A 14540-nucleotide genomic window follows, 5' to 3' on the forward strand; every position below is an offset into this window, starting at 1 on the left:
TTGCAGAACTAGAAAACGAGATAGATAGGCCATCATCTGCCTGTATGCCAGCTGTCAAGGAGAGAGGCGTGAAGTACATCTGAAATGACCCCGAAGTCCCAGAAGGGGAGGCAGGAAGTTAAGGTGATAACTTGTCCTTGAAGTGATAGAAGGAAATTGGCAGTTACGTGCTGGGATTTCAGCCAGGTTCTTGCACACATATCTTTATACGCTGACATGAAAAGGCAAGGGATATATGGGAAATTATTCTTGCTTAATACCATTTGAGAGTGCCTTTTGAGAGAAGACATGAACTCAGGAAGTCCTCCGACTTACCACATAACTGACCTAGGCCAGCTGCAGCTCATGGAAATCCTCCTGTGTCTGCCTCCAGAGTCCTGGGGCTAGCAGAGTGTCACATGACAACCAGGCTTCACTACCATTCTGAGTCAATTAAAGTGTTTCTTATTCCACTGGATTTCTGCAAACATTGCCTTTCTAATTCTGTGTATACATGTTCCAGCAACAGAGGGGGCGACAACACAGTCCTGAAAAGGTCAGGAGGCTGCAGAACTGCTTCTGCTGCCTCCATCTCTCTCGAGTGTATGCACAGCGGGGGCGGGTGGGAGAGTTGTATTTTGTGGTTTCTGTTAGTATTCTGAGGAGACACCTTGTCAGTGTCTGGCCTGGATCCTGCTTATGCAACCTCAGCACATGATCACACGAGCCATGTGTCTGTATCGGTGACCTGTGCTCCCGGGCTGGAGGATTATGGTTGTAATTATTTTCTGTTCGTGTTCAGTTTGCTCCCAGCTGTTGGGTGTCTAATGACTGACTTGCAGATGTTTCAGTAGATGTCTTCAAAGTGGAAACACACGGGAACGTGAGGTATCCGGGCTAGTTTATGCCTCAAGCCGTGTCGTTTATAGCTATAGTTTGACCCTCAGTGGGTCACGTTCCTTCTCTGGTCCTCCATGCCTCAGCTTGATGATGAACCAGCTGTGAGTCAGATGGGATGCAACATTTTCAGGAGCACACAGTGAGTTATGGCTCTACAGGTTAGCAGGTTGCATATTGAAAGCATATTCCACCGCTGATATGTTCTGCCGTGAAGAGAGTAGTGCCCACACAGGAACAGCCAAAACACTCAGGACTCATAGCTAGGTGAATTGTACAAACTTCTACCCATCCTTAAAGCATCCGTAGTACTTCGTCAAAGTCTGCTTATTTTCCAAGAACTCTCAGGACAGAAAACTTTAAGTGTTATGGGTTCTAAGTGCTCAGTGAACACTTGGACTCTGTCCCTGGTACTGTCTGCTGTGCCAGATATTTGTACTTTAAACCAAACATCATAGTATGGTATACTAAGCTATATTGTTATTACCTAATTTCCCTTCCATAAAATATAGTGTCCTTGGATGAAGAATTTCTTTTGGTTTCTTGTACTATATGGTACTCCTCTCTTAAACACCAAAAGTAGAAGTTACACATCCATGCCTACATATGCATATGGACATGTCTGTGGGTACACGCCTTTAAGCTTCAGACCACAGTAAATAGATACCACTGGTTTTGCTGCCCTTTAGCTAAGGAAGTTGGGCTTTAGAAAGGGAAAGGACTGAGTTTTAACCACAGTTGTTGTCTGACCTGACAGCTTGGCTTTCAACCAGAGCTTCCTCTTGTTTCTCATTTTGCGATTGCAGTTCTGGCTCTTTGGATTCATGTTTGAACATAGGATGATAAATCTATATTAACATATAATTTTCTTTTTTCAAAGGGTAGAACCTATCTCAGAATTACAGTAGACCCCTTATCATCAATAAGAGACATTTGCAGAGTTACTGTCTGGCCACATAGAACACGATTCTGAAAATACAAAGATTCTTTCACAAAAGAATGCCGGTCATTTGTGAATGTGAGAGTGATGTTGGCCGGTGGTACGTGGCAGGTAAATGACCATGCCTGGAAGTGCATGATGATTGGCCAATAAGAACAGGAGTGTGGCTACCAAATGTCTGCATAGACTCAGACTGGGGGTTGGGGGGAAGCCTTATGTATGGTATATTTATAGCTACTTGTTGGCCACCCTTCCTGCCCCCCTTTCCTTCCCTTTATGTGTCTTTCTTCCCGAGCAACATTCTCCAGTTAATTCAGTGGATCTTGCTTAGAGTCCAGGACAGAACACTAAAAAGACCTTGGTTACTGTGATACAGTGTTCACCTCTACTCTGTGTCACAAAGACAATGGGAGTCGCAGGGGAATGTCACGGATGGCCCGTTTTGTACAGAGACTTGCAGGAGACACAGGGCTTAGGAGCTCATCCACAAAAAGGGACATAGATTAGAACAGAAGAGGGGCAAAGCCGCCTTTGAAGAAAGCTGAGGATGTGGAAGAGCTAGTAGGGGGAGAAGTTCTGATACCGGGAGCAAGGCACTGGTGCATCCCACTGGATGTGGAAAGAGGATCCAAAAATAATGCATATGTGTATCTCAATGCATTGGGTATATAGGTATCCTTGGTGCTGAGGATAAAGAAGGAGATTCAAGCTTTTCCTGTCAAGGAAGAGACACATAGCATTGCCACCATTTATTTCAAAATCTGTTCTATACAACCTACAATGCGTTTGAGTGAGTTGGTAAACTCCTCCAGGCAATCCAAGTTTTCTTTCTTCAAAATGACAGTAATAACTCTTATCCCAGAGGGCTTTATAAGAATTAATTGGTAATACACTTTAACCTCTTAGAACCCTGTTTGAGACTCAGGACATGCTCATTATATGTTATTGGCACCAGTGTATTGAAAGTCATACTGTAGATTAAACCTAAGTTGTCCCCACACATCTTTGCAGTTATCACAAATCAAAATTGACCTTGTTTCATTTCCTTATCTTGTAAGTTTCTTTAAGGTGGAAAGTTGACTTCTAGCTCATACAAGCTGAGCTCTTCTGCATGGAAACAGATGAAGTTACTCACAAAATGACTGGCCCAGAGGCTCCCTGGAAAACATCATTAGGCAATTCTTCCAAATTATTGTTATCGCTTAGATTCCTGGGGATGGAGTTGGAGAAAGAATAAAAAAAAGAAAGCCACATAAATATCCCTGTTGTAAGAGCCATTTCCCTCTCAATGGCCTGGAAGAGCCGTCAGGACTACTTACAGTTCATCTAGCTGCGTTCCGTTGAATGCACAGTTGTGTATTTCTTGAATCCCATTCTTATTCAGCCATCTGAAATAAAAGCCCATTAGAAACTTAATAATGTCAGATGCAGACAATACAGGGGTTTTAATTGGAAGTATTAGAGCAGGGTCAGACAGTATAGTTAGTGGCATAAAAAAGATGCAACTCTTAAGCTCAGGGATGGAATGGGAGAGCGATTCATGCTAGTTTTTCACTATGTAACCTTTTATTTTTCTAAGTTTTCAACTTTGCAGTATGTCTGTATGTTATCTATCCCCAGGAATGGCCTTTATGGAGAAGAATGAATAAATAATATTTAGATTTTCAAGGTACATTGTCTGGATCCTCTACCTATAAGATATTTGAATACTTTGCCCACGCACGTACAGGGACAATTCTAGAGGAAGACCAAAGACCTCCCCTGACTTGAATGATGGCAATCACAATCATTGAACAAATATTTCTAAGACAGACAGAGGACGATTTTGTTCTTTTCCCCTGAGGCTTTATGCTCTTCACCCAATGCTCACCCACAGCAGCAGAACTTGCTGTCATCAAAGTGATCTAATTAAGCTGTCAGGCAACCTGAACATCTCCAGTGACCCATGGGGCCCTGGTTATTAGAGGTTTGTGGAGGTGGCTGTGGGTTATATCAGAGAGGATGAGAAATCAATTACAGTGTCTGGGGGATGTGGCAGGATGAGCTTGTGTGAGTGACCACTGATGAACTCCGGGAGGTGGGACTGGTGTATGCGGTTGTGCTCAATGTACTAGGATGGCTGAGAATCAGCTTCATTTGGACAGGGGTGCTTCAGGCTATACTGGGCCATCAGTGTGTCCTGTTCTCCCATTGAGTGGAGTTTTGAAGAAGACAACTTTCACAGTCAGGAGAACCAGCTCTGTGCCTAGGATACCTGCTCTTGTTTATACATAGCCTCTCTCCGGCCATGCTTGGTAGGTACTTGTTCTGAGAGCTGACACAGAGAAGGTACATTGGGACTCCAAATATTTCTTAGGCTGTGTTGAGAAGCTAGAAGACAGTTTCACAAAAATCATAGGTGAACAACTATGTGTCTTTGTCAACCATTTTCCTGAAAGTCACTGAACTAAAATACCTAGAGAGAAGAAAAGTAAATCTTTTCAAACATTAGCTACCCAAAACGTGATGTCTACTGGCAAAGAAATGACTGTGCACTCCATCTTTTTCCCCAGTCGCCACTCTTTACCACCACTACCCCGGAATGTTTCTCCCATAAACATTTAGACTGTGGACACATCACGTTCAGGGTGGTGATGCTTACGGAGGCAGAAGCCTCTAACCTGTGGGATGTTTATCTATTCATGGTGGTCAACAAAATTTTTTACTTTATGGACCAAGAGGCAAGATTAAAGATGCCATTTGTTTTATATAGGTTCTCATAAAATGAGCTCTCAATTTTTATTGAGCAAATACAAAATATTAAGTAAAAAAAATAAAAAAAAACTACATTTTTGTCAGTGGTAGAAGCTAGCCTTAGCTAGAAGCTGAAGTTGGCCTATGCACTTTAGTTGGCTGGTCCTGAATGTTTGCCCAGGACTCTCTAGGCCTGCATAGGCTCCACCTACTTACCTATAGACTAGACAATTAATCTTTACTGTACAAAACTGTCCTATTAAAAACATTGATGTAATGAAATAATATACAGACTATAATAATTATTGCATTCAAAGTAGCCCATTGTCCTCACAGTTTTCTTGGTTAGCAGGTCACAACACACAGAAAGGGACATCTAATTTTCATGTCAATGGTGTATTGTCACACAAAAACATATTATGCCGAAACCCTTTTTTTCCGGCTTCACATTGGACTGTTGAACCTTTAAACTCTGAACACAGAGATACCAACAGCTATAAAGTGTACTCCTAATCTCTTTCTTTGGCTGTTTTGTGGAATTCAAGGCCTTGATCATGCTAGACAAGTTTTCTACCTCTGGGATATATCTTCTGCCATCTATGTCTAAATCTATATCTACATCAATATCACCTATATCTATATATTAGGTATTGTTCCAAATTGTTGTTATTGCTTAGTGTGTATATATGTGTGTGTGTATACATATGTATGTTTACTTATATATTTATGTAAAATTTAAATACATATTTATATTTAATTGTGTCTATATTTAAGTTTCAAGGCAAGTTGAACTCATCTTACAGTCTAGTCAGGCTTTGAACATATTCTCTTTCTGTCTTAGCTTCCTAAGTCACTGGAATTGTATGTGTATATTATTAGACCCAGTTCATAGTTCCTTAAGTCAGGGAATGCCCTTTAAAACCCACAGACAATGATGTGTTTGTGATGATGATGATGATGAGAAATACCAACATCTATGTGATTCTCTTGCTGAAAAAAATATCCCTGGAGGTTTCAAAGAAACAACTGAACACATGAGGCCCTAATCATTAAAACTCATGAAGGGTGGAAAAGCTCGATCAAAGGAAACTAAGCAAGGGAGAGAAAACTTGAATGACACATACAATTCTCTCCTGAGGCCAAAAACTGCTGGGAACAGTTGTCTTAAATATAATTTAATCTCTGCTTTCCTGAATTAGCTCATTCTTCTGGAAGACCATCGCAAGGTGATTCCCCCAGTAGCCCCTCTGCTTTCTCACCCACAGGTGAAAAACCCAAATTGCATGAATCCTGGGAATCCTTGGATGGTTCATAATACCAAGTTTCTTGGTTATCCTGAGAAGTGGGTGGACTGCCATGCTGGCTACTACCAGAGAGAATTAGAAAGTCATTCATTAGTGACACTTAGTGCATCTCAAAACTTTCCCAGAATTCAGACAGATTAACTCAAGCTCATTAGCAAGTGATTATTCTGAACAAAGACCATATTTGCACACTCAGCACGGGCCTGAATGGGAGCTACTTCCTGTGATTATGAGGAACAACCCATATTTCCAAAGACCACCTTCCTCCTCATTGTGATCTTTTGGTAACAGAAGCCTTGCCAGCCAATAATCAGCTTTATTGACACACAAGCTATTTTGTCTTTGGAGCAGATGCTGCATTGCAGGAGACCATCAGTCAAAGAACAATTTTAAATACTTGAATCACATTACATAGTCATGAATTATTAACATGACTCCATGTGGAGATTCAGAGATATAGAAATGAGAGAAAATACAGAAACCATAGAGTGATTTAAATAGCGAAATGCCAGTGTTAAACAAACACACAGACAAAGGCTTAGCCTATTATGAGAGACACAGTAAAGGACCAGTTGTTAGGTTTTGGGTTTGCCCCCTTACTTACAGAATCACACTTTCAAGACTCAGTCCCAGGAAGGAGTTCCTGGCAATGATGTGGATGTTTATGTTATCTTGAATGTCTCTAAGGAGAAAGAACGGACAAATTAGATGTTTGTGTGGGCTCCACCTGTGTAACCTTCCCACATCCAGTTTGCTGGCACCAAAGAATCTGCAGCTGGAGTAACACTTTGACAAGTAAGAGGTTTTGTTCAGAGAATGACAGCTCAAAGTTTGGGCAACAAATGGCCTGTTTATCTGTATTGTGTTAGTTCTTCCCAAAGAAGAAATTGCACAGTTATAGGACCTTTTGTCTTTGGAGGAATCCTTAGAGAAGGTCATTGTGTTGAGGTTCTTCTCAGTATAGCTCTTTATTAGCCTTGTTTCTACAGTTGGTCTCTGCTCAATAAGATAGACACAGAAGCTGACCTGGTGCCTATGGACAGACCTCTCTATTCGTTTTATTTGTGTCTTTTCCTCCTTTCTCATTGTTTTCCCGAATTTTCTCTGAATGTGTGTGTAGGTCAGAGAATAGTCTCAGGTCATTCCACAGGGACTGCTAACCTTTCTCTTGAGATGCCATCTGCATTGGCTTAGAAGTAGACTAGTGGCCGGGTCACCTCCATAGTGCTGGGACTGTGAGCCGGGTGGTACATGAGCAGATTGTAAAACACAGGGGTTGGAGGCATCAAGCCCAGGCCCTTGTGCTTATAAACCAATCACTTACATCTGAGTTATTCTGTGGATCCTTTCCCTTTTTCTTATACATTGTTTTTTCTATCCTTTTCCTTGAGCCACAGGAACAAATATTATTGATTGTTTTTCATGTTAAAAGATGCTGAAAAAATTTTTTGTTTGTTTTTCTTATCCTTCCTTCAGACTGACCTACCAGGTTTGTTGAACATAGAGCAGCAGAAATGCTAATATCTGGAAACAACTCAAGTTGTCTAGAAGATTCTCTTTGTCCTACATCCTCAGCTGCTTATAATCCTCCTGACCCTCTCCTTTGGGGTTTGTACAGATTTTCACAGGTTCACTACTGGGAACAACATTTATCTTCCCTTCCTTCCCTTTCTTTCCTTCCCTTCTTTTCCCTTTCCTTTTCTTTTCTTTCCTTCCCTTCTTTTCCCTTTCCTTTTCTTTTCTTCCCTTCCCTTCCCTTCCCTTCCCTTCCCTTCCCTTCCCTTCCCTTCCCTTCCCTTCCCTTCCCTTCCCATCCCTTCCCATCCCTTCCCTTCCCTTCCCTTCCCATCCCTTTCCTTTCCTTTCCTTCTTTCCATTCTTTCCTCCCTCTCCCACCTGTCTTTTTCCTTCCTTCCTTCCTTCCTTCCTTCCTTCCTTCCTTCCTTCCTTCCTTCCTTCCTTTCTTCCTCTTTGTTTGTTTGTTGCTCTCTCTCTCTCTCTCTCTCTCTCTCTCTCTCTCTCTCTCTCTCTCTCTCTCTCTCTCTTTCTCTCTCTCTCTGTGCTGGGGATCAAACCCACATACTTATGCCTACTAGGAAAAAACTCTACCCCTGAGCTGTGTCTAGCTTCACACAGTGTCTATTCTTCTCTTTTAAATTACATGTTTCCTGGGAAAAGGGGAAACAGTTGTTACTAAAGCCTTAGTGCAGATCTTTCAGGTAGTTTCTCTGTGTAAAGGAAACATAGGCACTCTAGAAATAAAGGGGGATGGTGAAGGAATCTGGGGGAGTTTCTGGGAGCTTCCATGTAAGCTCCATGCACTTTGCCTTCATGTAGAGAAAACTTCATGATTGGTTCTGTGCTTGGCTGTATTTTCTGCAGAGCCTTCATTCAAACTGAACTTTGCCAGCCCCTCTTGCTGTTTGTTTTTCTCCCTCTCCTCACCTAGAGCCATGCATTTGGAAAATGTGCCATGTTATGGACATGAGAGACACAGTGTGCCACAGCAAGCTCAAAGGGACCCACCAAACACTAAACGTTGTGGAAGTGTGAACTAAGACAACCATTCTCTCTTTGTAAGTCTATCATCCTGCACTTGTTATAAACATGGAGGGCTGATTGACATCTTATTAATAAAAACTTACAATAGAACCTTTTGGAGAGACTGGATCTTGTGCACGGCTGGCAAGTGCTTAATGCCTGTGTTGGATATTAACCTAGAGAGATTGAGACAAAGTGAGAGTGAGGAGAGGTGAAGCTGTCGTGGAAACATCTGTCAGGGGCTGAACTTTCCAAGTTCAAAATACCAATCATGGACTGTCAAAAAAAAAAACCCCACCCATCACCTCTCACAATATAGATTATACTTTTATTAACTGATTTTTGTTTTAAGAATCTAACCAGGATCTAGTCAGTTGTTGATTTCAGGGAAGAAAATTATAATTCTTTGGACAAGGTATTGATATTCTACTATCATTCCTAAACTGTTTTCTTTTTTAATATTGAGAAGTTAGCAGCATTCAAAACTGACTTACGCTGAGGTAACAACATCTCCCTCATTACTCTATTTTCCAGCCTTGGTGTACTTGTTGGAGAACTAGTATTTTCCCTTTTAAAGATATTCTTTTGGGTTTCAGTGTTAGAGTGCATACTCTTTGACTTCAGGGTGTGTGTGTGTGTGTGTGTGTGTGTGTGTGTGTGTGTGTATACCTGAAATAAAGGGGATGGTGAAGGAATCTGGGGGAATTTCTGGGAGCTTCCACGTAAGCTCCATGCACTTTGCCTTCATGTAGAGAAAACATCATGATTGGGTCTGTGCTTGGCTGTATTTTCTGCAGAGCCTTCATTCAAACTGAACTTTGGCAGTCCCTCTTGCTGTTTGTCTTTCTCCCTCTGTTCATCTAGAGCCATGCATTTGGAAAACGTGCCATGTGAAGGACATGAGAGACACAGCGTGCCACAGCAAGCTCAAAGGGACCCACCAAACAGACTAAACTTTGGGGAAGTTTACATTTATATATAATATAAGTAACACACACACACAATCTAAAAAAGGGTAAATGAGAGAGTGGTTGCAGTTGGTTGGAGGTAAATATATCGGAGGAGTGACAGTTAGAAATCGCTACATTTGAGGACAGTGGATCTTCCCTTGATTCTACCCAGTGTTCCGCATCCTTGGGAACCAAAGCCTGAGAGTCTGTGATGAAGGCAGCTCTGGCTACTGTAATGGACGCTGCAGGTTCAGAGCATCTGAGGCAGGAAACATGAGCAGGGGAGGAGGAGGCTAGTGAGCACCAGCATGAGTAATGGTGTTGGCCACTGCTACTGGTGCAGTTTCTGTAATCTCAAGGACTTGATTTAGGAGATCTACGACACATGCATCAGAGTTATTGCTCTGAAGGAATGGGGTACAGGGAGGGAAAGGATTCATATTTCCTAATGGCCAAAGAAAGTACTATGTTATGGATGCCCCAGTTCCAGCTTAGATATTTATGAAAGCTCAGTGAGTTTTCATTGGTATCTCTTATCATAGCACAAATAGTTATCTGAAGTAGAAAGTGAATAAGGAAATGCTGGGGAGGTGCTGGTGTCCAACCGCACCTTCATTAAACCTATGACACTGGTGGAAGTGGTTGCTAACTGTCTTGTGACTGACGAAAGCCATCAGGCACTTTTTCAGACTTCCCTATTGTGAGTTGCTCAAAACCTTCTGTCACAGCCCTACCTCCATTTCCTTCTTCTGCGTCAGGCCTAGCTAATTCATAGCTGGCCCTTGTCACTCCCATCCTGAAGAACCCTACTGACCTACACATCATTATGAAGCACTGAAGCTCTGGACTCAGTTTTGGTGTTTTGTTTCTTGTGTCTTTATTCAGAGTCAGTAAATCTTGTCTGTGGATTCTTGTAACGGTTCTCTGAGGCCGTGTTCCCACTTGGCTCCTAACACTGCAAGTAGAACTCGTTTTGATAAACTTTTCTCTTAATACTTCCAACAAAATCTCCTTATTTTTACTGGACCAATGGGTTACACATATACTCTTTTGGAGGATTTGTTCTGACATTAATTTTTCTTTAAAAATTAAAAGCTAGATATGATGGCGCCGGCCTGGAATCCCAGTATAATAGCTATTTGTGGCTAGTCAGAGTTTTATAGTAAAATCCTGTTTCAAAATTTATTTTCTATATATAGAAATGAACATTTTGACATGAAGGTCAATGAGTAAAAGTAAGTGCATGAGATATGTGACCAGAACCACCATCAGACACAATGCAATGCATTGCTTGTGTTTCCTTATGTTTTCTCACATTGCATTTAACCTCTTCCTAACTTCCAGATTTTAACAACCACCCATCAGTTTTCTGTAGCTATATATATTTTTCTAAATGATCACATTTTCCAGAATAGAATCATAAAAATAACAGCTTTTGAGTCTGTCTGGCTTTTTTAAAAAAATACTTCCAAGATGAAAAACTCAGCAGGATGTATTTGAAACCCCCATGTTGTTGTTTTTCAGTAGTTCCTTGTTTATGTTGCTAAACAGAATTTCTTCTTTGAACAATTCACAATTTGTTTCTCTATTCACCAGTTGAAGTTTTAGGTTTTTTTTTTTTTGTGAAAAAATATTAGTTAAATGTATTAATGTTCATATGGAACATCACATATATAAAAGGTGCTTTCAATATTTGTGCATGGTTGATGCTTGTTGGGCAAGGGGAAGAAGGAAGGTACACTCACAGTGAGAAAGAAGGAAGGGGCATAGGCTTTTCTTTTGGGGGGTCAGATGGCAAACATATGTGTGAACAGAAATCAGCTTAGCCATGTTTTTATAAACAAGTGTACCATTTTGCATTGAAGCAGCAATGTGTGAGAATGCCAGTCATTCTATAAATGCTGGTCATTTAAAAAGTTTGTATTCCTTTCATACCAAAGTAATATATGTATTCATTATGAGACTTGTGAAAAATCTACAAAGACACTTACAGAAGAGAGTAAAAATCACCCCATGGCCCAGCATTAGCATCTGTTAGTATTTGACGTGGGGACATTCCACTAAAATAGCATTTGCCATTGCTCTCCAATAACCCCTGAGAGTCTACTCCGAGCTCCTGATAGCAACGGAATAGCCAAAGACCCATGATTCATTGCAATCCTATTTCATCAGATTTAGCCAGCTCTATTTTCAGGTCTCTTCCCACAGTGTTCTTTCAGTATTCTCCTAATGAGACACCAGAGCGACAACCATGTTTAATATTTTCCGACTATCTTCCTCTGTGTGTAGATTTGGAATGCATCATGTACTCATAAAATACCAGGTTAATTGCATGATGTTTCTCAAACATTTTTAGTTCTGTCACCAGGAACAGATCAAAGCTCTTATTTGGTTGATTTGCTTGTCGGGTATCACTGCTATTTGGGGGTAATTAGTCTTAAACAGAGGCAGGGAAGTCCTGAGGCCAGAAATGGCAGGAAACTGCATGTGAACTCTGGCATGAACTGGATACAAGCCAGTTCACTGCTGCAGGTCAGGAAGTGTGTGGACTGTGGGCAGCATGGTAGACATCCTTTCAAAGACCTCCTTTGCCATTTCACCTTTTCTTGGGCCACCTTTTACTCTAGCTGTTGCTATGGCAATAGGCTGCTGCTAGGTTTAATGTGGCAGATGCTCACCCTGCTGTACTGAGTGGCTTTCAGTTTTTGTCTTGAACTTCTAGGCCACTTTTATGACAGGCATGTTTAGAATCCTGTCGAGCTATTCTGAGGCTCTGACAAATCTAGAAATGCTCGGGACTTAAAACTGAAGTAGAGAATTCCTAGTTGGTCTGGAATGCTCTTCTTTGGTTTCATCATCAATTCTAAATATATTTCGCACTATATCTTACATACATCGTATGTGGCTGAGGCCTAATTGTCTGGCTAAACACTACATCATGCAGGTTTGGTCATAGTGTGTTGATAAAGAATTCTTGTTGAAAAATGAATTCTTTTTTGTCTTTTATAGTACTTTATCTTTACCCTAGAGGCTCATGCATACTACACGTGTCCAACAATTAAGTTATTTATACCCTGAAAAGTTTTTCACTTTCTGTTTTAAGGCAGTGTGTCTCTAAGTTGCTCAGGCTGACTTTGAACTCATGTCATAGTCATGAAAGGACCTAAAACTGCCATTCTCTCCTTTAACCCTCTGAGTAGCTGGGACTATAGAGCAGTACCACTAGTCCTGGCCCAGATAACACGTTCTTGATTTGAACTTCCCTCTTTCCTTACTCTATTTTTCCAACTATCCATTTCCTTTCTCTGAGTTTGTATGTGTACATAAGGCAGTCCCATGTCAGCCCTTGATCAGGCATTTCTGGAGACCCCAGGTCAAGACAGACATCAACTTGCACTGAGTTTCACATTCTGCACAGATTGGCAGGTTGCTCCTTGCCAGTCTCTTGCTTCCATTTCTGTCACACCTGCTCATTGCTTTCCTTTTCTTGAACACTTTCATTTGCCTTGTTTTCCTCCCTTTCTCTGTTGGTTTGTAGGGCCTTTGTCTTCTTCTTCAATAGTTCCAGCCAAGTAGATTTTGTTTCCTGTGGCTTTCTTACTGTGGTTATTATGAGTTCAGAGTTCATACCTGTAGTATAGCCTCCATAGTCTGCCAGGAGTGACATCTTATTCCCTACATCTTTCTGAAGGATTCATTGCCATAGCTGAATTCGCCTCCTGACAGTCACTTACATCCAACGTTTCCTCCATGATTCTTTCCCAAGAAGTACATTGGCATCTATTAGTCATTTATTGGAAAACTGGTAAAAAAAACTGCCTCCTTCTTCCTTATCATCCAATAGCCAGCCCATTTCAAAACCTTCTTAACGTTTAATTTCAAAGTGTTATCTTGATGTTGAGCAATTTTGTCTACCTCCATTGACTCCCATTCTAAAAAAGTTACTACCTTCCCTTGGCTTTATTAAATAGTTTCCTTTTGGCCTCACACTTTATCTTGTTCTTTCCCCATCCATTCTCTGTGCAGCATGCAGCACTTTCTCCTAAGACACATAAACCAGATTGCCTTGAGCCCTTGCTGTGAAACGTTTATTATTTCCCATAAGACCCAGGGTGAAATTTATATTCTGTACTACGAGCTATTCTGTCTGCCTCATGTTGTTTCATCAATGGACTTCAACCCCACTGTCTCTTTCTTTTAGGTCCTCCCTATCTCGAGTATTTTGCATGTGCTTCCTCAGGAGTGCTCACACCCATTTTTTTTTTCACCAGGCCAATTTAAACTTCACAATTCAGTTTCAAATGGAATTTCCTCAGAGAGAAGACATGTCTACAGATATAAATTTGGGCTCCTAACAGCTTCCTTGCATGCATGGACAATGCTTCCATTAGAAGCCATAGGCTTTGAAATGAAATCTCAGGGCCAGGTAAATGATAAAATCTTATAGGTTATTGTTCACAGAAGCCCCAAAGTTCTCAAAATAGCACAGGCTTTTGGTTACCTGCCATAATTATATGGTAAGACCCTATTGCTAAAGTCACCATATATTTCATTTTCATGACATGTTGTAGAGAAATCCAACCCTTGCCTTGAAAACTTCCTCCCTACTGGCTAGCTTTCCCAGACATGGCTGATGCTGTGTAAACCACTGGTGGGTAAATTCTGACAATGGTCTCCCTGTGCACTCATGTGCCAAACAAGTGGTTCTTACTAGTACAATAGTGGCACCAAGTTCATGCTTTTAGACTGAGTTTGAGGTTTGCTTCATGGAGGAAATTAGGTATAGTACTGTATCCTGCAAGGAAGCCCACGTCTCAGGAGGTCATAGGCCCTAGAAAGGAACCTACTATTAGTTTGCTAAAGGTTACATTGATAAATGGCCTTCCAGATATTTATGCCTAAAGCCCTATATTAGTGTGCTGCCAACCTTGATCAGAAAAACTTTTCTCTGCATTGATAAGCAGTTAATGCAGAGACTTAAATCTGGTCAAAGAAATAAAGTGACTCTTAAGTGCTCAACCCTAAATGATTCATCATTATTAACCTCACTTCCATCCAAGGCTCAGGGAACATAGAAAAAGGAGGCACAGGAATGTAAGAGCTGAAGGAATGGATGTGACGTTCATCTTGCTCCTGTGAACTTACTGTAGAACAAAAGTACTAACTATTCTAATAGGCAACATTGAATTGGATTTA

At 41.1% G+C, this 14540-nt stretch overlaps 1 protein-coding gene across 1 annotated transcript in view; it reads right to left on the bottom strand.

Moving 5' to 3' along the window:
- FSHR (follicle stimulating hormone receptor) overlaps positions 1-14540 on the bottom strand; it is a gene marked incomplete at both ends in the record, with an annotated part of 205070 nt that overhangs the window by 13146 nt on the left and 177384 nt on the right. Inside the window, 4 exons of the mRNA XM_080913893.1 lie at positions 2952-3026; positions 3136-3204; positions 6458-6535; positions 8499-8570. Of these exons, the coding sequence (XP_080770019.1) occupies positions 2952-3026; positions 3136-3204; positions 6458-6535; positions 8499-8570 (294 nt within the window). The remainder of the gene's footprint in view (positions 1-2951; positions 3027-3135; positions 3205-6457; positions 6536-8498; positions 8571-14540) is intronic.

Source organism: Micromys minutus (genome assembly GCF_963924665.1).
Source record: "Micromys minutus genome assembly, chromosome: 3".
NCBI lineage: Eukaryota > Metazoa > Chordata > Mammalia > Rodentia > Muridae > Micromys > Micromys minutus.